General features: G+C 39.0%; 1 protein-coding gene across 2 annotated transcripts in view; it reads right to left on the reverse strand.

Moving 5' to 3' along the window:
• Positions 1-21,703, reverse strand: part of mthfr.S (methylenetetrahydrofolate reductase (NAD(P)H) S homeolog) — a 36,856-nt gene extending 15,153 nt beyond the window's left edge. Inside the window, exons 1-6 of one of the 2 annotated variants that reach the window (XM_018227700.2) lie at positions 21,537-21,703; positions 10,022-10,249; positions 6,336-6,574; positions 4,682-4,792; positions 4,391-4,584; positions 2,332-2,582 (exon numbers count right to left, since the gene is read on the reverse strand). In XM_018227700.2, the coding sequence (XP_018083189.1) occupies positions 2,332-2,582; positions 4,391-4,584; positions 4,682-4,792; positions 6,336-6,574; positions 10,022-10,239 (1,013 nt within the window). In that variant the 5' untranslated portion in view covers positions 10,240-10,249; positions 21,537-21,703. Of the gene's footprint in view, positions 1-2,331; positions 2,583-4,390; positions 4,585-4,681; positions 4,793-6,335; positions 6,575-10,021; positions 10,250-20,763; positions 21,086-21,536 lie in introns of those variants that run through there. The other variant, XM_018227699.2, reaches the window with a different exon arrangement.
• Positions 21,704-22,624: the final 921 nt, after the last annotated feature.

The following is a 22,624-nucleotide window of genomic DNA, read 5'->3' on the forward strand; positions in this document are numbered from 1 at the left end:
AGTACAGAAGACATGCTTCACAGAATATTTTATATGTGGCATGAACAGTCCTCTGTAATGGGTAAGAAATACCTGACCGCTGACCAAAATAGAAGTTTCTATCAGAGCACTGTCCTTCATCCCGGGAGTAGGACACTTAAAAAAATGATTGGATTAAGTACAGTGTGTGCGGTTAAGCGGGACCAGATACGCTCCTTGAATAATTTAACAAGTGTCCTGCCTCCTGGAGGATGCAGCTTAACCCCCATGGTTCCCGGTCTCCCCCTGAGACGACAGAGAAATACCCTTCCTCTTGTGAGGCTACACTACTATACCACTGACAATATCCTGCTGCCCCAAACTGATACGGACTGGAATTGATTGCTACAGCTAAGTTTATTATCTGTAAGTATTCTTAGGTCCTACTCCATCTAGAATTCACTTATTTTAGCTTTAAAATATCCAGCACATTTTAAAATCCCAAGTGCACAATCTTTATTGACTCTCATCCGCCACTTAGCCTCCCCAAGATTGCAAGTCTCATAAGATCCCCTCCGACAAGGATGATACTTCCCGGATAGATTTGATACTGTATAATATTGCCATTGTCAAACACAGATGCATAGGTTAATACAGAATTAGACAGTAAAAAACACTGCAACACACCAAAACAAACAGACCTTCGTTTAGAGAGCAAATCTTTATGGAATGCTGTAACAGCAACATTTGACTGAGATCTATTGTCACTCCATTGTCTAAAGTTGCCCACATACAGTCATATGAAAAAGTTTGGGAACCCCTCTCAGCCTGCATAATAACTTACTCCACTTTCAACAAAAAAGAAAAAGAACAGTGGTATGTCTTTCATTTCCCAGGAGTACTGGGGTGTTTTCTGAACAAAGATTTTTAGTAAATCAGTATTCAGTTGTATGAAATTAAATCAAATGTAAAAAATTGGCTGTGCAAAAGTTTGGGTGTAATTTTGCCTATTTGAATGCATGTAACTGCTCAATACTGATTGCTGGCAACACCAAATTGGTTGGATTAGCTTGTTAAGCCTTGAACTTGATAGGCAGGTGTGTCATGAGAAAAGGTATTTCATGTGGCCAATTGCAAGTTGTGCTTCTGTTTGACTCTCTTCTGAAGAGTGACAGCATGGGATCCTCAAAGCAACTCTCAAAAGATCTGAAAACAAAGATTTTTCAGTGTCATAGTTTAGGAGAAGGCTACAAAATGTTAGCTTTAAATTGTCAGTTTCAACTGTAAGGAATGTAATCAGGAAATGGAAGGCCACAAGGACAGTTGCTGTAAAACCCAGGTCTGGCAGGCCAAGAAAAATACAGGAGCGACGTATGTGTAGGATTGTGAGAATGGTTACAGACAACCCAAAGATCACCTCCAATCTTGCTACAGATGGTGTATCTTTACATTGTTGTATAATTCAGCACAATTTGCACAAAGAACATCTGTACAGCAGGGTGATGAGAAACAAGCCCTTTCTGCACTCTCACCACAGAGTCGCTTGTTATATGCAAAAGCTCATTTAGACAAGCCACAGTCATTTTGGAACAAAGTGCTTTGGACTGATGATAAAAAAATTTAGTTATTTGGTCAGAACAAAAAGTGCTTTGCATGGTGGAAGAACAACACCCCATTCCAAGAAAAATACCTGCTACCTACTGTCAAATTTGGTGGAGGTTCCATCATGCTGTGGGGATGTGTGGTTCAGGGACTGGGACCCTTGTTAAAGTCGAGGGTCAGATGAATTCAACCCAATATCAATAAATTCTTCAGGATAATATTCTGGAATGGCCGTCACAGTCCCCCGACTTGAATATCATCGAAAATCTATGGGATGATATGAAGCAGGCTGTCCATGCTTGGCAGCCATCACATTTAACTGAACTGGAGAGATTTTATATGGATCTATGGACAAAAATACCGCCATCCAGAAACTCATCAAATGCTTTAGGAGGCGTCTAGAGGCCGTTACATTTGCAAAAGGAGGCTCAACTAAGTGTTGATGTAATATCTCTGTTGGGGTGCCGAATGTATGCACCCGTCTAATTTATGATGCATATTTTCTGTTAATCCAATAAACTTTATGTCACTGCTGAAATACTACTGTTTCCATAAGGCATGTTATATATTAAAAGGAAGTTGCTACTTTGAAAGCTCAGCCAATGATAAACAAAACTCCAAAGAACTAAGACAGGTTCCCAAACTTTTTCATATGACTATTATAAGAGGTCATTATGTAGAGGTACACAAAATGTAATTTTGTTTGTGTTTCATTAAATATTGCTAACTTTGCGGAGCAGATCCTTGTTACAGCAAAATTGCTTTACCCACCTAGGATCTTCTTTCCACATCCCAAGGCGCTTCAAGACATCAATGGTGGCTACCTCTCTGTTAAGCGTATAGAAGTGAAGTCCGTGTACAAGACCACTGTCCAGCAGTTCCCTACACATTGATACTGCCAAGTCAATGCCATAATTCCTAATAGCTGCATCATTATCCTTAATTGGTTCTATGATATCCATAATTTCCTGGGGGACCTCAAGTTTTGAAAGCTTTACTAGCTGGCGCAAAGAGCCATACCCCTGTTAAGACAACAAGAAAAAGAAAAATTAAACCAAGGAAAATTTTTTCCATCAAGTTCAACCCCTCAAATGTAAACCCAGCATCCATACACACACCCCTCCCTACTTTTAATTAAATTTGATATACCCATACCTATACTAACTATAGAGCTTAGTATCACAATAGCCTTTTATTTTATGTCTGTCCAAAAAATCATCCAAGCCATTCTTAAAGGCATTAACGGAATCAGCCATCACAACATCACCCGGCAGTGCATTCCACAACCTCACTGTCCTGACTGTGAAGAACCACCCACGTTGCTTCAAATGAAAGTTCTTTTCTTATAGTCTAAAGGGGTGGCCCCTGGTACGGTGATCCACTTTATGGGTAAAAAGGTCCCCTGCTATTTGTCTATAATGTCCTCTAATGTACTTGTAAAGTGTAATCAGCATTCAGATTCTATAATTCACACCAAAGAATGATAACGTTGAAAGGCAATCAAGCTTCTTTACAAATGTATATTTATGGAATCCTTTATCTGGAAACTAGTTATCCAGAAAGATCCAAATTACAGGAAGGTCATCTTCCACAAAGGTCATTATAAGCAAATCGTTTTTTTTTAAATGATTTCTTTTTTTACTCTGTAATAAAACATTGCATTGTACTGGATCCTAACTAAGCTACAAAACCCCATATTGGTGGTAAAATTCCATTGGGTTTTTCCAATTTGTTTTAGCAGACTTATGGTATTGTGAGCCAAATTACATTAAGATGCCTTATCTGGAAAACCCCAGGTCTCAAGCATTTCAGATAACATAGTCTATACCTGTAATAGTTTATGCAAGCTTTAAACTGAAATCAACCACATTTAAATCTATTAAATCGCTATTGAATAGTTAGAAAATGTATTTATATTTGTGGTAAGATTATCTTTACCATATTAGAATATTTTAGTTTCAAGCAATATAATTATATTTTGATAAAATATACTGTATGATCTTTATATCTAAATGTGCATACGTATCTATGCACTCTGCAGCCTGGGGCAAGGGATGAGGTGGTATAATGGCACCGAAGTGAGAAGTTCAATGCTGATGCAGCACCTTAGTCATGTTCTGGCAGGTAGGGGATTTTTATGCTTTTTGTCACCTATTGCATACAAAGCTCACAAAGTATCTGTGCCAGCAAGTCTTAGTTTCTTTCCTACACGGAGATCTTATGCATGCAAATGAAGTGATTTAGTGAATAATGTAATCCCCAACTGTAAAATATAATTATAATAGTCTTCTATAAGACTATACTCATATTTTACAACAAGCAGTACAATATTCTTTTTTGCCATGTGAGAACACAGAGTACTGTTTATAAAATAACTAATGTACCCCTATTGTAAAATATAAGGATATTATAGGTCACTGAGGAGTTTCATGACCATATGAAGCACAAGCACAAGAGCAAAGCAGATATTCAGAAAGCAATCTTTTCTTTGGTTTGCAACGAGAGGGATAAGCACTTAAAGGCTATGCTACAAGTGTTGTATTTCTGTTAAAACTTCCAATAGTAAACTAGTGCTATACAGGCAAGTAAGTGGCCTAAATTTTGTTAGCCACTCTGAAGTCACTGCTTGCATCCCGAGAAAGCTCACAGAATTAGGTAAGCTGAATAAGCATAGCTACACATGTAGCCCCATATTTAGAGCTGGCCATGGGTCAACAATATACTTAAAAAGCAAATGTTCCCAAGTTGCCTTTACATGCTTTTTCTAAGGTGGTGATGAATATTTTAGGTACAATAAAATGGGCCTTGTATGTTCATATCAATGACATACCTGTATGGGGAAGATTCCAGGCAAGACAGGACATGTTATCCCAATAGCTCTACAATCCTTTAAAAATGTAAGGAATGTCTCAGATCGAAAGAAAAGCTGAGTGATAATAAAATCTGCTCCAGCATCTATTTTCTCCTTAAGGTGCTTTAAGTCCTGGTCATAGCTATCTGCTTCAGGGTGTCCTTTGGGATATCCTAATTACAGAAAGAGGAAAAAAAAAAACTTACTATCAAGGTTTTCTTTGGCAGACATTTAACACAAGTTGTGAGGGGGGAAACAATCGCATCTTACCGGCAACACATATATCAAAGTAATCATCAAATTCATGACGGATGTGCTTAACAAGATCAACAGCATAATTAAAGCCCTCTGCTTCTTCCTCCCACTCCTCACCAGTAGGGTCTAAAAACAAAACAAATACCATTAGTTGCACATTCAAGAAATAAGTTGCACACAACCAATATAATACAAATTAAACTATTCCTTTAAATATTGTTCTCTTCATGTTCAGTCCTGCATTTCTCAAGTGGAGGAGCACCATCACATGCCAGATGGTTAGTGACTTGGGTGCCCAACAATCTAAACCCATCCTCAGTGATTAAACCTTTATTGCCTTTTAAGTCATATGCCCCAATTCAGTTTTGCTAAATTGATCTGAATCCTGTATTTGATGCATTCTTAATGCAAACACAAATGTAAATAAGCAAAATTACTAGTGGTATGTTAGTTCACAATAGTGTAAATTTTTTTATTAAAACCTGTATTTGTCTTCATATATAGTCATAACATTTGCAGTGAACTTTATCAAATGATAGAATGATGTCCTGACATAGATGCATAGTGTGGCCTGGCCGAACAAATGGATCTGAACAGAATTTATAACAATCTTGTTACTTCTGTGGTTATAAACTAAGAATATAAAAAGAAAAATGAAACGTTTTGTTTTATGAAGTCAAAAATTCAATCAGACAGATTGTTAACCTTAACCTCCCCTCCACAAGGTGTCTTGTTGTGTCCTGATTGGCATGTTTGCATCCTATAGGGAAGTTTACAATCCCACTTGCATAATCACACTCAAACATGCATAAGGGCAAGTCAACTCCCAAAAAGATTTGCCTAGTAAAAGAAAACACAGTGATTCTAAGCAACTTTCCACTATACATTTACTAAAAATGTTCAGTGCTCTTAAATTTACGCATCAAACAATTCCTACTAAAAGTAGAATTTGTTTAACTGGTTGTTACATTTTTAAACAATGTTGCAAAATTCTTAGTAGCAAAACAGGTCTGTTTAATCAGCTGTCTTGTCTTACATTGTTTACACAGTCTGAGCCATCAGGACAGAGAATAGAAAGGGACTGCTTTCAATAGCAATACATATAAAAATAACAACGAAATAACAAAGATGTCAATGAATGTATTTTGCAAAGTTTCCAACATGTGGCAATTCTGGCATTTTTAAGTGATTACATATGATTGTCCCATGTAATGTGCTATAAGTGCAGCAATCCCAACTAATGTGAAATGGCAGGTACTGTTGGGCACTTCGTCGTTCTAGGGAGATAATATTTCTCGACTGGCTGATAAATCACCCTATGTGACAGTGCCTTTATAGTTGCCAGTTTATCACCTGTAGGGAATCACTTTCACAAACTTTACTACTCTCACTATTAAAAAAAAAAAAAATAAAATAGGACCACTGAAGGAAAAAAAGGAGACCACAAACCTTCCTTTCAAGGAAGGATGTCAGCCATACCTCCAAGAAGTATAGGCATTTTGGGAGCTTTAGAAAAGGTTTGGCAGCCACTGTTTGGTTTTAGCAGTTGTTCTGGGTAAGTGAACAAATGGATCTGATGTCGACTGCTCAAGAAAAAATATACTTAGACATATGTGTATATGATATATACCATTTGTTGCACTACAAAACAAGCATTTTGGATCCTTACCACCTCGAAGAGCCATTATGTTCTTCAGCCCAAGATGCTTTGCCTTTTGGAGATGCTTTGTAATGTCCTCCTTAGTCTGAGTGCAACATGTCATATGCAAAATACTCTCTAACCCACAAAAATTAACAGCAGTACTTGCAATAACCATGGAGGAGGTCTCTTTATCTGAACCAGGATCTCCAGCAGGGTGCCAGGTCACATCAATGAAGAGGGGGCCTCCCGAACCCATTCGATCAAACCTGAGGCAATAAAACAGTTATGTCAATACCAAATTGGCGTACATATGACAATCTGCCACGGGAAGAGCATTGTCCAATAATCCAAATGGGAGGATTACCAATACAGGTATGGGATCTGCTATCTGGAAACCTGTCATTCAGAAAGTGCCAACTTATAGGAAGACCACTATAGATTCCATTTTAACTAAAATAATTTGAAATGTTAATTATTTCCTTTTTACTCTGTAATAATAAAATAGTACCCTGCACTCAATCTCAACTAAGATATAAGTAATTCTTATTGGAAGCAAAACAATGCCACTGGGTTTATTTAATGTTGAAATTATTATTATCAGACTTATGGTATGGAGATCCAAATTACAGAAAGACCTCTTCATTGGAAACCCCCAAGTTTCCTGCATTCTGGATATCCAGTCAAACACTGGAAAAAAGGGGCATATAGTCACGGGAGGAGGGGGTCATTCTTCCACTGTATAGAGCACTTGTAAGGCCCCATCTAGAATATGCCGTACAGTTTTGGTCTCCATCACTCAAACAGTACATTATTGTATTAGAGAGGGTACAGAGAAGGGCAACTAAGCTGGTAAGAGGTATGGAAAATACTGGCCAAATTGGGGATGTTCACGCTGGAGAAGAGGCACTTAAGGGGTGATACGATAATTATGTATAAATATATAAGGGGATCATATAATAATCTCTCTAATGCTTTATTTACCAGTAGGTCTTTCCAGATGACACGAGGTCACCCATTCCGATTAGAAGAAAAGGGGTTCCGCCTAAATATTCGGAAGGGGTTTTTTTTTTTTTACGGTGAGAGCTGTGAGGATGTGGAATTCTCTTCCTGAATCAGTTGTACAGGCTGATACATTAGATAGCTTTAAGAAGGGGTTGGATGGCTTTTTAGCAAGTGAGGGAATACAGGGTTATGGAATATAGCTCATAGTACAAGTTGATCCAGGGACTAGTCCGAAAGGAATTTTTCCCCATCTGAGGCAGATTGGAGAGGCTTCAGATGGGTTTTTTGCCTTCCTCTGGATCAACTAGCAGTTAGGCAGATAAAAAAAAACAAAAAACGAAAAGGTTAAACTTGATGGACGTGTGTCTTTTTTCAACCTTACTTACTATGTTACCTGTATACATGAACACTGGTGATAAGGGAAACTGGATGGCATGTGCCATCACACTTGATAGGATTTTAACAGTGTGAAATAGATTTCTGGACCCTGTGATATAAATGAAAATCATGAGAGCCTTCGTCTCTTACTAGATGTTACAGAATGTTATATTCCACATGGGATTAAACACAGAGCTACTGCTGTGAAAACAGGACACCATGTGAACTGTGTGGATCTGGACGCATTTGGCTCATAACAGCCACTACACTTAACCTTAATCTTATTGAAAGTGCCTACAGTTTTACACTATGGGTATGCAGCCCTGTCTATACATTTATGTTTGGAACATATATTGTGTGCAAGAACTAATATTCATGTGAACACTATCTATAATTCTCTGTACTGATGTTTTGTCTATATAAAGGTGGCACCATGAGACATAATAAACTGTCTTTTATTACTTTTAAGCAGAAATCTGTCAGTGTCTGTGTATAATGAAATGCAAGCATGACTTGGAAAACCTCTGAGGGCAGTGGCACACGGGGAGACAAATCTCCCAAAAATGCCTCTCCATAGGAAATAAATGAAATTGCTGGCGTTATGATCAACATATTGGTAAGTTTCCCATATTTCCTCCAGAGGCAACTTAAAAATACAGAGGCAACTTTGGCTAACTTAACGATAAGTTGGTCATACCACTAATGATTTTCGATTATTTCCTATGGAGAGGCACTTTCGGGAGATTTGTTGCCCCTGCTCGCTCATAAATAATTGTGGACTACAAATCTCCCAGTGTGCCACTGCCCTGAAGAATTACCAATGAAAATACTCCAAATAATTAGATAAATCACAAGTTGTTACATAAAAACAAATTTAAAACATCAAAAGGGAACCTTTATAACTGGTCTCTACCACCGAGTCATTACATAAAAAAGGTCATCAAATGCAGAGAAAGGCAATTGTTGCATAACAGTAGTTCTATACATTTTCTCTTCAGATGGTAATCCCCTGAACTGTACTTCTGTAATTCCTCTCAACTGGCTGTGTGATCCAAACTAGTGCAAGGTATTGTATGTTTAAACGAGAGTGTGGTGTCAGTAGACAAACACTGTTTTGTAACCCCTAGCTTTGCCTACACTTGATGGCACTCCTGCATTACTCACATGAATTGATAATGATCTTATAAATGAGCAGGGTCACAGTATCAAATAAGGGTTCTTTCTTTCAACTTTTGACCAGCTGAATATTGAACATGTAGCAATCTCAGTGCTTCATCTACTTTAGTAATTCAGACCAAAAGCAGCAAAGACACTGGGGGAGGAAGAATGTAGTGTAAAGTGCTATTATATAGTGAATAAAGTACCCCCTTCTGTAAAATATAAGGATATTATAAATTGCAGAGGCGTTTCATGACCATTTCAACGAGTGATGTGACAGAAATGACATCATTAATGTCTGATTAAAACCGATGACATCACTATGACACTGATTTCAAACTTGTACAAGTACAAGCTGCACTTGTAGGTCCAACATATAGTCAGGCCACACTTAAAAGCTCAACCTTTTTGTCGAGCTTCCTTAGCTTATGAGTTGCTTACAGATAAAAGAAAATATTAGTTTACCAGTCATTCAGCCATAGTTTCAAGAATATCCATATATATTTCTGTAAATCTATATATCTAATATAGTCTACGTTTCCGATTTGAGTTGATAACATGTGTTTTATTCTGACACACTGTTCAAAGGTTTTTGATGTCACCAAGATAGTTACTTTGTATCTACACACTTGATACACGTTTGTTCTATTATATTCACAATGAGGGATTAGTGGATTATATTGGTTGTTTTAAAAAATTGTATTGAGGTTTAAGATTGGCTGATTTGAATGTTGCAGTCCCTTATCCCAGCCAATGAAATGGTAACACGTCACACACACCCTGCTTGTCACGCCCCCACTTGTTACTTCCTGTATATAAACCGATTTTTTGAAGTGCTGTTTCACTTTGAGAAAGGCTGGTGTTCCAGCAGAAACGTCAGTTTTGTGCCCACATTAAACCTTCTTTTGATTACTCTTAAGACCTGTGAGTGCTCCTTTTAAGGACTATATTAGTAATGCATTTAAGGATTGCTCCCAGGCAGTCATTTATCTATTTTTTCGTGAGTGCCGGTATTCCAAAAGTAGATATCTTTATATCTATATTGGACTTTCAGGTAAATCTGTATATGACTCTATGGTAAAATGAGTGACACACACATAATGGTGGTATTACTTAAAAAATAATTGTGCTTTAAAATGTGAAGCCTAAAAAGAACACTCTTTAAGAGACCACACCTGGAGATCAAGTTAACCGCTCCACTTGCTGTACGTGGAGGAAAAAACTCCAATGAGAACCATCTATCGCCAGCTTCAATCCGCCTTTTCATCTTATCCTTGAGACGTTCATGGCGCTCTATGTCCAGGACTGGTGTGGAACATCGGGAGCTTTCCTTGGAGTTTTCTTCACTACTACAGCTAGCGGTGCCACTATCACTGCTGTTTGCATTCACCATCCTGAGGCCACTAAAACAGATTAAGACATTAATCATTCTTTAAGAAAAGCTTTCTAGTCATCACTCCTGACTCTTTGCAGGGGCAGCGACAACAACCTACACAGAGAAACCTCTAAGTGCACAAGAACGCAGCTACTAAATTCTTTGGAGTTACCTCCTGTGTGCTGGTAGACAAAGGCACTATGGAGGTTATATAATAAAAGACACTAAGTTTTTCCAGGTGCAATAACCCATAGCAGCCAATCAGCAGGAAGCATTTACTGGTCACCTGTTTAAAAGCAAGTATCTTATTGGTTGTTACTGCTACTGGGCAAACTTAGTGCTTTTTATTACATATGGGGGTATGTGCTTGGCATGTAAAGGGTTAAAGGGGAGACTATTGTCAGGCTTGGTCATTTTGACACACTGTAGAGAGGAGTCAGACAGACAGCAAATGTTATTGGAGCAGGCAGGCCAGCAAGCATCTGAATACCCAGTTGTATTATGCAGTGTAGGGCAATGATGTGGTCTGTATACCTTACCCCTTTGACACAAATGCAGAAATTTTGTATACAGAACACTACTGTAGCTGTACATTTTGAATTGTGTGTTATAAAGTGTGTGTGTTTGTGTGTGATGCAGTGTTTGTGGAGATGGTGATGTGTACAGTATCAGTCACACTGCTATCACAACTGTAGCATATGCTTAATCTTGAGTTTACATTGTCATGCCAAAATCTGCTGCGTATGTCTGTACCCAGGCCAACACAGTTGTTCCAGGTGCAGGCAGGACAACAGGCTAATGACAGCGTAGGGGCTGTCTAGTGGCCTATGTATTTCAGCAGGTCGATTTTCAGCCCCATATGACATTAGCCTACAGAAATGGGAGGGTACCTATACAATGTATGCTGTAGACAAAGTAAAGATTTTTGTACATTTCTAGGTACAGAATGTGTGCCAAGAAGAGAACAAAAATATCTGTCCATGGAAGAAAAGATTTCCATCCTACATCGTACACAGTCATATCATGGAACCCAACACTCTTTGGCTAAAAAGCAAGTAATTCCAGTCACAGTACGGAGAACAATAATAAAGCAGAGAGCAGGTGCAGAGTGTGGTCCACAGGCAAAAAATAAAAAATAGAATGTGTGTGATGCAGTTCAAGTCTATAGATGGAGTCGGTGTTGCAAGAATGGTTTGCAAGTCTTCAAGCATCATCCGAATAAACTCCATCATGTATGAGACAAAGCAGTACATACTGCTGCAAGAAATGGTACTGTATTGACAGCATTTTCAGCAATTTTGACAGATTTTTTGGGAGGTTCATTACTTTGATGTCCTGTATAAACAATTTTGTGGGGTAGGCCTGCACTCCTTTCTCAGAATACTTACCATGTGCAAAGTTATTTTCTTGGATCCTTTTAGTTTAGTACTGTACTGAACTATATTTTTTCCAAAGCAACGCTGGTTTGTGTGTTTAAACAATAAAGACTATGCTGCAGTACTACATGCTGGAGTACCATTTATTATTTTTACATTTTCCTTCATACTGTACTTTACAGTTTATGTAACACCAATTCTCTTGACTGATGCAAATGTGAGGAGTATCTGTAGTGCTAAAGTACTTTACAAAACCGTACTGTGTAATGTTCAGAATGGCCATTACGTGCATTTCATATAATGAGCTTCTGACGTCACATGCACATGCCTGCTCGTACCGGGAGCTCCCTCCCAGTGTGGGTGGCAATTTAAAAAAAAAAAAAAACGTAACTCCCAGACAGAGTGTGGGAGTAACGGTAGTGCTTTACTGGTAAAAATGCTGAACTAACCTAGTAAAGTCTTTTGGGGGAATGTAATAAAAGTCGGTAACAGAAAAAATATTTGCAATATGAAAAGTTATTCCTTTGCGCAAACAAATTTTTTTGGTTTTTACATAATTTTCCCTGGTCCCCTAAATAACAAAAAGATACAGTAGAATATTTTATAACACACTGATTACTGCAATAGTTGCAAATGTTAACATTCAAAATGATGTAAATATGTTTTTGGCCAGTGGTGACCAAACTTTGCATTTAGTATGTTGTAAGCTCACCTGTAACTTTTTATTACTACAGTAGAACCCCCATTTTACATTTTTGAGGGGACCAGGAAAAATTATGTAAAATCCGGGAAAATGTAAAATCAGGAAAATGTGTTAAAGTAACTTTTTCTTCAAGTACTGAAAGAATATAAGCACAGGAGTCCGCTTTACTTTGAGATACAATATTAACTGTGTTAATAACAAGGGTTAAACATTGCAGCATTAATGTTACACTATTGGGGGCATGTGCAAGGCCTCTCTGTCAGTCACATACAGTACATACACAACCTAAAGCAATAAGTGATTGGTGCAGGATAGTGATGTGCGTACCGGCTTCAACTTTTCTAGATGCGCGTCTGCTCGCCCCGCCTCTTTTGTGACATCAGCAGCAGGGCGGGTTGGCGTGAGTCTATAAAAGGAACCCGGAAGTTGGGCTCAGGTGGAGGGAGGGAGGGCGGGTATCGGGCAGGTGCTCATCACTAGTGCAGGACTGTATATGGGGCAGACTAATTGGAATTGACCATTTACAGGCAGAACCATGGCAAAATATACATCTGGTTAGTATTTTAAACTTCTATTTTATAAATAAGAACATTCATAGAGGGAGGAACATCAGGACAAAATTTTCATGTAAAATCCAGGAAAACAATACTTAAAATCAGGGAAATGCATTATAAATTGGTGGGACCACAAACAAAAAATGTAAAATGCGGAAAAACTTAAAATCAGGGTACTTAAAATCGAGGTTTCACTGTATTACTTTTAAGTAATAATCAACTGCTATATGTGTAAAACTATTTTTCTGAGCCATGGGCAGAATTGATTTTTTTCAATTCACAGGCCATAACGGGATCACCAGATGTTAATTGCCCTAATAACGTACAGTGCTTTGTGGCTACTCTTTCAGTTAAACTTTAATCTCTGACTCATCAGTCTTCCTGGGCCCTGTGTACTGGAGGTTATTAGTTGCAAGGGGTACTTTCACCAAGACATGATGATGCAATTTTGATAAAGCAAAAAGCAGGAGAAACGTAAAAACCTCAGGTGAAAATGTTCTGATTTGTTCAGATTACAAAGTCAATGGTGACGTGTCTAGGAAGAGTTATAAAAACCAACTCACCAAGTCACACCACCACCCTTAAAGGAGAACTAAGGCCTAACTAAAGAAGTAGCTAGAAATGTTGTACATGATGTTTTGTGCTTCTGTAACCAGCCCAAGGCAACCACAGCCCTTTAGCAGTAAAGATCGGTGTCTCCAAAGATATATATAGTAAACATAGAATAGAAATGTCACAATATAAGGCCGATTAGAAATTAATACAGATAATTACAGTGCAATTAGCATCAGAATTTAATAATAAGCCCTGTAGCATCATCTTATTTTACAGAAAACCCTAATTTTCTGATGGATATTTAGTAACAACCCCTAAACTTAGCTTCTCAACAGTTGCATGTGAGTGTCACAGACACTTTCCAAGATGGTGACCACCTGAGACAAGTATGAAGTCCTGGATTATTGCTGCTATTGAGAAGCTGTAACATTAGTCTGGTGCAATAAGTTCATTATATAAAATATGGCATTTTTAGCAATGTTCATTTTTATGGTTCAGTTCTCCTGTAAAGGAGCAATCAACTGAATTTAGTAAATCTGCAATTGACCTGCATCTGGCTGAAGTAAGCGGAGGTAACTAATCCCCGCAACTGCAGATTAAAATACTTTAAAAAAAAAAAAAAAAAATAGGACCCTACCAACTATATGGTAGTTAGCCAGCTCAGCAAAGAAGTCAGAGAGATCAGAAGGAGAGATGCTCTCCTGCTACTTAAACATAATTTCAAGCAACTTTGCAATATACATCAATTAAAAAAATATTGCGATTTTTCATGATTTTTGATGGTTTGGAACAATTCCCTAAGCCTAGACCCTCCTCTCCTGCTGATCTCTCTGACTACTTTGCGGAGCTGGCTGACTACTGTTACTTTGTATCAGCAGCCAGCTGTCCTCAGCCTGTATCCTCCAAACCTCACAATTCCCTGCACACGTGTTTTCAATAAGGAATGGAACATCACAGTGCAATGAATTGTGGGTTATGTAATTCCTGCATGCTGTCTGTAAACTGTGGAGAAGTTGTTACAATTTGTAACATCAGTGTTTAGTCCAGGGGTGTCCAACCTTTTGGCTCCACTGGGCCACATTGGAAGAAGAAAAATGTTATGGGGCCACACTCAAAATACACACAAACACCAACGCTAAGTTTTGATTTATTTTATTGTAAAAGAAAAGAGGGTTATCATAAATCTAGTGGGATTTTTGACACTGTGTTTGAGAAACTAATGTATCAATATCTTGTTGAATGGAAATAGTTGCATTTCTCAGTGAATTCTCAAGGTGCTCATCAGATAATTTGGTTCTAATTTTACTCTTGGTGTGTTCATTCTTGAAAAAGTTGCTCACAAATGTAGGTGCTGCATATATCCCTAGCATAGCGGGCTATGCTGCTGAAGAATGCTTACCTGCCTTTGTAAGTAACCGAACACTCACTTGTTAACTGCTTTTCCAGCTCTAGGAAGCCACACACACCGCAAACCCCATGTAAAATTTAAAGCAGACATGCAAACAATTAGCAACCTTGTACATACACTCTCTGTGCATGACATTGCAACATGACGTTTCCTAGATTGGCGGAAGTTCAAGCTGGGCCACATTCATAGCTATCCTGGGCCACATGCAGAATTTTAAATGATGCAGAAAGAGAAGAACCATTAAACATCTGCATTTCAGCATAGCTTTTGAAGAAACAGGCAACTGCAATGGGTATATTAGGGGTTTCTGTGTTATGTGGGCCTCTTTATCAAATTTTGGTTTGGTACCCTGAGTTCCCCTTTAACCAGAGCTTATCAGTTATCAGTGATGCAGCATGCCATATTTACAGAGTTTGCTTCTAAATTAAAGGACTACAGGAAGGAGCCTCTTCTGTTTGATCCAATGTTCTATCCAAACAAAGAAAAGCTAAAATGTTGAACCTTTGTTTTTTGAGCTAAAACTAAGAAAAAGAGGACTTTTAGCATACTGCTTTTTAAGTTTGGGTGACAGCAGGAGATACTTTTCTTGCAATTAACTTATCTTGACGACTAGCAATCAATGTGTTTTTCAGACTGATACAAAGGACCGATTCACTACAATCAATACATGCAAAATTTCTTACAATAATTGCAAAATACAACAAATTTTTTAGGTTGGGTTGGTGATGTACTCAATTATTTCAATTAGCATGAAACATTAGGAGCTTTATAGTTTTAAGAACAGTGGTATACTGTAATATCTGACTAGAAATGTTTTTCTTTATTACAACTAGACTTCATTACAACTGTGCAGTTATATTAAAGACATTGTATACACTACTTGTCATTATCTAGATAGCTTCTGTGTTGATGATTTTATAAATATATAATAGTTAAAAAATCCTGAACCTGACTCCACCATATGGTAAAGAGAATAAGGGCAACACATCTATTCTTGGTACAAAATGTTATACAATATGCACATTAACGTTCCTGAGGGTCATGGCATTTAAACATACCAGAAAATTGCCTTAGCTATCTGAAGATTATTCATTTTTCTATTTAAATAAATGCATACATAGAACTATAATAGTCCTTTCTTGGAAGGCACAAGGGTGCAGCAAGTCAGATACAGTAAAGGATATCATGTAGCACCACTTAATATGCATCACTAACTGCTGCAGTTCACTTCCCAGTGACATGACTGGGAAGCGGTCACCATGTGCAAGAGATTATCCGATTTATATGTCCAGAATGCATTCCCTATAAAAGATGCTGTTAGACAAAGTTTGAAACCTTTAATGGCATTGACGGAGCATTAAACAGTTTGTGTAAAATATGGTAATGACAGAGAAGAAAACATTGTGTATGCAGATTCCCACTGACCAATGACTTGGATGGCTGTTGTTCTCGATTTAGCATTGGCGACTGGCTTTAAGAATAGAAGCACCTGATCAACAAAAAAAGCCATTTCTTATCTATTAGTTTGTTTTGTGTGTTTTGAAGGGATGACGTTAAGGATCCTTGGAGCGCATGTTAAATAAAGTTTGCATATCTTTCACCTTACTAGTTAAAAACTGAATTTAATATGTTGCCAAATGTGTACTCTGGGTATACAAATGAACGGCACAAGTAGGAGTGCCCCTATGTCAGGAAAGGCTGAGTACTCTGATGTGTTTTATTTGTAAGCTCAACATACTAAATTTTATAAAGACTAAAACTTGGGGTTTAAGACGCAGTTAATGTGCAGGGAAAAAAATACAAAATTCTAATTAGAAGTATAATTACAGCATATACCATTCATCTGCATATGAAGTCACCCTGTTAAATAACATTTCTATAACGTTATTTCTAGTTCTCCTAATCTATATTAAAACTTTAAAACTACTTGATAATAGTTCTATAAATATGCTGGTTATTTATCCATTTTTAATAGTAACTAGGAAGAAGTGATTATAGAATATTATAATATAGTTAAAGCAGAAACTTTGTTCTATGGAAACTGGGGCAAAAGTCAAAGTGACACTTTGTTGAGACTGGATTTAATCTTTCTGTTCTGCAATTCTGCTAGCTGTCATTACTTTCTGATAGCTGTCATTACTTCCATATGTAATCTTGACAAAGGCCCTTGTTTACTACTAATAAAATGTTGGCTACTACGAACAACTAATATATGTTGGTAAATTTATATATATTATTGTATTTGTAATAATACTCATGTCAAACCAAACATGAAATATAAATACCGTATATACTCGTGTATAAGCCGACCCGTGTATAAGCCGAGGTACCTAATTTACCTAAGAAAACTGGAAAAATGTATTGACTCGTGTATAAGCCTAGGGGCTGATTGAAAATCAATCTGTACTTTGTACAGGAACGCTCCTCTAGTCATATAGACAGCTCCCAAAATGGCGGCGCCCATGGCCACCACGTGGGTAGCGGCGCCGGCGCCTCTACCCACGTGGCGGCCATGGGCGCCGCCATTTTGGAAGGACGCCGGCAGGGAAGGACGCGCCGCCCGGAGCTCCTGGACCTGCTCCGGGCGGCGATCGTCAGTCACAGAGTCCTGATGCGCTATGGGAGAGGGAGGTAAGGGATCCGATATTACGGGATTTGAATTTCTTATACGCTGTTTGCTTGGGGAAGTGCAATCCTTATTCTCAGCAGGGCTGTCTATATGACAGGGATCCGGTGAGGGATTGGCGTATGACCCGCGTATAAGCCGAGGTCGAGTTTTTCAGCACATTTTGGGTGCTGAAAAACTCGGCTTATACGCGAGTATATACGGTAAACGGTCACAATTTAGAATTTACTAAAATTATTATTGACTAGTAGCCCTTTCATTCCTTAACACTGTATAATAGACATCATATGTGTTATGCATTTAGGGGTACAATATAATGCATAAAAGAGGTCACACCTTTAACACTTTTTTTTATAACTCTAACATATATGTTAACTCTAACATATGTTTAAGGGTTGTCCAACTAGCAGCCCACTGGTCTACATATTAATCTTTCAGAGTTCCGCAAATACATTTTAAGAGCACATAGGGAAGTCATAAAGAATACAGAGTTCAGTAGCAGGTCTTACCTGCAAAAAATTTGGGTATTTGGTAGCTACCAGGTATATGCTGATGCTATTATATGAGTGGGCCGGGCCCAAAATAGTCTTCTCTCTGCCTCCCTTGGGATTACATCACTTCCAGTCTATGTGTGGATAACAGGTCAGGTTTTAAATAAACTTGTAACAGGTTATAAAAATATATTTTGCAAGTCAGCAGCATGTCCACCCTATTAGGGCGAAGACACACAGAACTACTAGCAGCAGCTAATTGTCACAGCTACAAAATGACAGAAAATATAGACAATACTGAGAACTGCCTCTGCTAAAACACATGTCCAAGTCAAATCAGAGTGCTTCAAATCACCCATTGCAAAGAATGCATAAGTGTGCAAGAAGACTTTGTAAGAAGTGTCAAAATCCCAACAGGCAAGTGCACAATGATTTGGGGTGAAGAAGACCCTGAAGAAGGGTTTTCACCCAAAAACATGGTTCATTTGCCTTTTTTCAAACAAAAGTGGCTTTAAGCCTTGCACCTTTGCTCACTCATGTGGCCCCAAGTTCCAATTTTTTCCATTTGGACTATCAAAACACTTCTACAGTGATTCCGGAAGTCGCATGGACTGGGTGCACTGGTGGAATATTAAAAGGAAGGTTGGTATTTGTAAAGGTATGCTAATCCGTGCTTCTTTAGAATCTTCAGTCCCTCATACGTCACAAAACTAGAGAGAGACCTTCTTTCCTTGATGCCCCAGTCAAATGGCCTTTGGGTTCAAGGGTACCTACAGAAGGCTTACAAGGTAGGGAGGTTTTCAGAAACCTGAAAGTGTCCCAATACAAGTACACCTACAGAGGTGCTAGAAGCTTGATGACCACACTTATGCCCATTAGATCATTACTAAAAACCACAACTCTATTGCAAAAGATACTTCAAAAACTACAATATTAAAACATGCAGGTGTGTGGTCCCTAGCATATTGGCTGGATTTAAAAGTTCTGTTAGCCCAGCCATAAGGATAGGTCTAGAACAATGTACCATCTAAGCTGTGTGCGTTCACACAACAAACTGTGGTGTGCACAAGAATTTTCTGTGAAAACACATAATTTTGCATTTATTCTGACCTGCATTTAAAAATGGGCACAAGCTTAAAATGTTGCACACAAAACAATTATTTTGCGCATATATCAGAGAAGGCATTAGGGAAAATAGGTCTAGAGCAAAGCTGTCCCAACCTATTTCAAGTAGTGGGCAAATGAGGATATCAAACAGTGAAGTTTCTTAAACATTTGAGCAGACTGGAGGCCATAAAAATCCTTTGGAGGTCCAATCCTGGGCAAAGGCTTCCATTCTAGAGGACAGCAAAACACAAAGCAGGACAATAAAGAACAAGAGCTGATAGGGTGAGAAGGGTAGAAGTGAACAAAAGGGTGGTGCAAGAAACAAACACACCATGCAGAGATCAATAGGAGAAGGTGAGAGCAGGAGAAATGACAAAGGAAAAAGATGGGGAAATAGAGGAAAAATAAAAAAATCCTTTAAAGGTTAGATGTCACATGAGATTAAACAGGAATGGAAAGAAGGAGAAAAGCGGTCTAAATAATTAAACATACTGTAAATACATATATATAAGTGTATTTTTTACCCCTGGCATCAAAGAAGTTGGACACCAGTGAATAATGTAACCCATTCAGTAAATTCTTTTACTTAGGTTCTATGTCCTTTGTAAGAGAAACTTCAGCAATTCCCAATATTCTATATAGGTTTCAAGCAAAAGCATGCAGGCAGGTGAACAGACATAATAAAACTGACCCTAGTGGGTGTGTGCGAATACAATAGGGTTCTTGGGTTGTAAATCCCATTGGGACAGGGACTAATGCAAACTATGTATAATGTCTATAAAGTGCTGCAAAACGGTGTACAAGAACAGAGGTCATCTCCAAATACCTTCTATATCCTTAGTAATCTAATCTCACTATCCACAATTATATATAGGCTAAGAGTAACACATGCATCCATGCCCTTCCAACGCCTGGAAAAAAAAAACCCAGCACTGTTCCCATACAGCCACATTAGGAAAGTTAGTCCATGTGTACCACTCACAGTATAGATCTATTTAGAACATTACAAGTTCCAGCGCCTCACGAAGTGCCTGGCGAACGTTTCCCCTGATATTAGACCCAAATCTCCTTTGCATGTTATAGAAAACTAGACATTAAGCCTGTTAAATTAACGGGCGCTAGAACATATGTAGTCAAACATTTATAAAAACAGAATTGTTCTATTCTAAAAAAAATTCGCCAGAGACGGTCCGTGGGGCACATGTAGGGTTGCCACCTTTTCTGGAAAATAATACCGGCCTTAGCCCCGCCCAAAGCCCCACCCCCATCCCACCCAAAGCCACACCCCCTGTGCATAGCAAATTCTGTTTTTTTTTCTGTAGGTGCCAAAAGCGTTCTACCTTTTTATTTGCATGTGCTGCAGTCTCTTAAGTTGCAACCTTTTACTCCATCTTGAAACATAACCCTGTATTCCCTCACTTGCTAAACACCATCCCACCCCTTCTTATACCTATCTAATGAATCAGTATAACTATCAGTATAACTGTGGGTGGGAGTATAACAGTGCTGTTAGGAGTGATAGTTATAACATAATTATAATCTAGTGGTAGATTTCCCAGTAGAAAGGCAGAAATGCACCTTGTGTGGCAATGGCTGATTAATGCTAATAAAAAGGTATAACAATGTGCAGGCTCCTCCACAGCAATGTGAATTTCTCTACAGCAAGCATAAAAAAAGCTTAATGACAACTGCATTTGCCATTCTTAAATACATACTACCCACCAGTTCCTGACAGCCAGCGGTCCAGAATTCCACATTCACTTTTGCGCAGGCTTCAGTCAGTAACCAACCACGCCGTCCATTTACTTAAGTAGAATTACTGCCCAAGTACACAGGCAGCCCCCCGCAGCCCAGAATCGCCCACTGTCCACACAGTCAGTCGGTTACCCAGGCTGTTCTGTTCCACACACTACTGTTCTGTGTACTACTGTGTGTGTCCGCAGTCCAACTTCCAACTGAGCCAGCCCAGCACAGCCGTCAGCCGCACACACACTCGGCTCTCCAATCCCCCTGCAGAGTCTGCGAGCTGACACCGCCCACACATTTCGTCACTACACGCTGAGGAATTTGGAGCAGCAGGGAGGGAGGAGTGAGCAGCGAAGCAGGCAGCCAGCAGCTGAAAACTAAATGGCTTTTCCTCCCTGCCCTGCAAAAAAAATACCGGTCATGTAATTGCCGGTATTATCTTAATACCGGCAAAGGCCTCAATACTTGTTTTACCGGCTAGGCCATACCGGCCGGGTGGCAACACATGCGCAGTAGCGCAATCCCACGGACACAGGGACTGGACGCAGAGACACTTGAACTTTATTATATAGGATGACTCCTTTTGTAAATGATCATTCAATTATGAGAACCAGGCACACCGATACAACCTGGTGCAAAGCACAAATGCACCACATTCTGTATGAATATTGTATTAAAAGTGACAGAATGGTGAGCATTCAGTCTCCATTTAACTCTGAGTCGCCAGCATATACGCTACAGGTTCTTACCTTATGTGCTGTGCTTGCAAGCTCCACTGTCACCCATGCTGTCTTTGCCGAGCATGCTTCAAGACGCTACAGTGTACTCACATAGACTTCTCTCAGGTCGCTAGAATACCATGTGACCGTAACATCCGCGCACCATACATCCTCCAATCAGCCGGCCCTTTTGCTTTTCTGTTGGCCGTCTGGAAGGTGCTCATGCCATGCGACTTTAAATGGGCGGGGCACACTGGAATCAATGCAGGCTTTCTGATAACGCGTGCAAAGCCAGGCAGTGTCTTGATTTCTTCTATTACTTTTTAACTGCATTCACCGTTAGTGCCCTCCCTGTTTTTTCTGATAATTGTATAGATAGTGAATATGCATTGCATGCAGCTTTCTGTAGACATGTAACATAACTCAGGAACTGTGCTGCAGCCAACTTAATACAAGTAAGGATGCGACTTATCCCTACAGAAAAGCTGTGTTTCAGAGGAGGTCTCCTGTCTTTGGGGCAAATTTACTAAAGGGCGAACCGAAGTGACTAAAAATTCACCAGCGTGACGTCATTTGGGTACTTCGCAGATTTACTAATGGTCGCCAGCGTAATTTCGCTAGCGAAGGAGATAGACTCTAGCGGTATTTCGCTCCCTAACGCCTGGCGAATTTGCTCTTTGGTGAATGGATGTAACTACGCAAATTCACTAAGGTGCGGATTTTACTGAACGTTACCTCTTGCGCCAGACTTGCCTTCGCCACCTCAGACCGGGTGAAGTGCAATAGATTAGATAGGAGTTCCTAAAAAAATTCTTGAAACATTTTCTAAGTCCCAAAAAACGCTAGCGTCTTTTCCTTTTTCAGAGTGATAGGGTGAAAAAGAGTGTACATTATTTTAGGGGTAACCAGCTTCCCCCCTACATTACCTAACATATGGCATATAAACTATACACTAATGTGTAGGGCAATATAACAATTTTATTTCATTAAGGTTTCCCGGGCTTGTGTAGTGTAATGTATTTGCTGCAACATATATGTCCATTCAACTTTAACTTCCCGCCGTATGCAAATTAGGCAACGCTAGCGCAACTTTGCTTTGCTTGGCGCAGTAACGCTAG

Source organism: Xenopus laevis, chromosome 7S (genome assembly GCF_017654675.1).
Source record: "Xenopus laevis strain J_2021 chromosome 7S, Xenopus_laevis_v10.1, whole genome shotgun sequence".
Lineage (NCBI taxonomy): Eukaryota > Metazoa > Chordata > Amphibia > Anura > Pipidae > Xenopus > Xenopus laevis.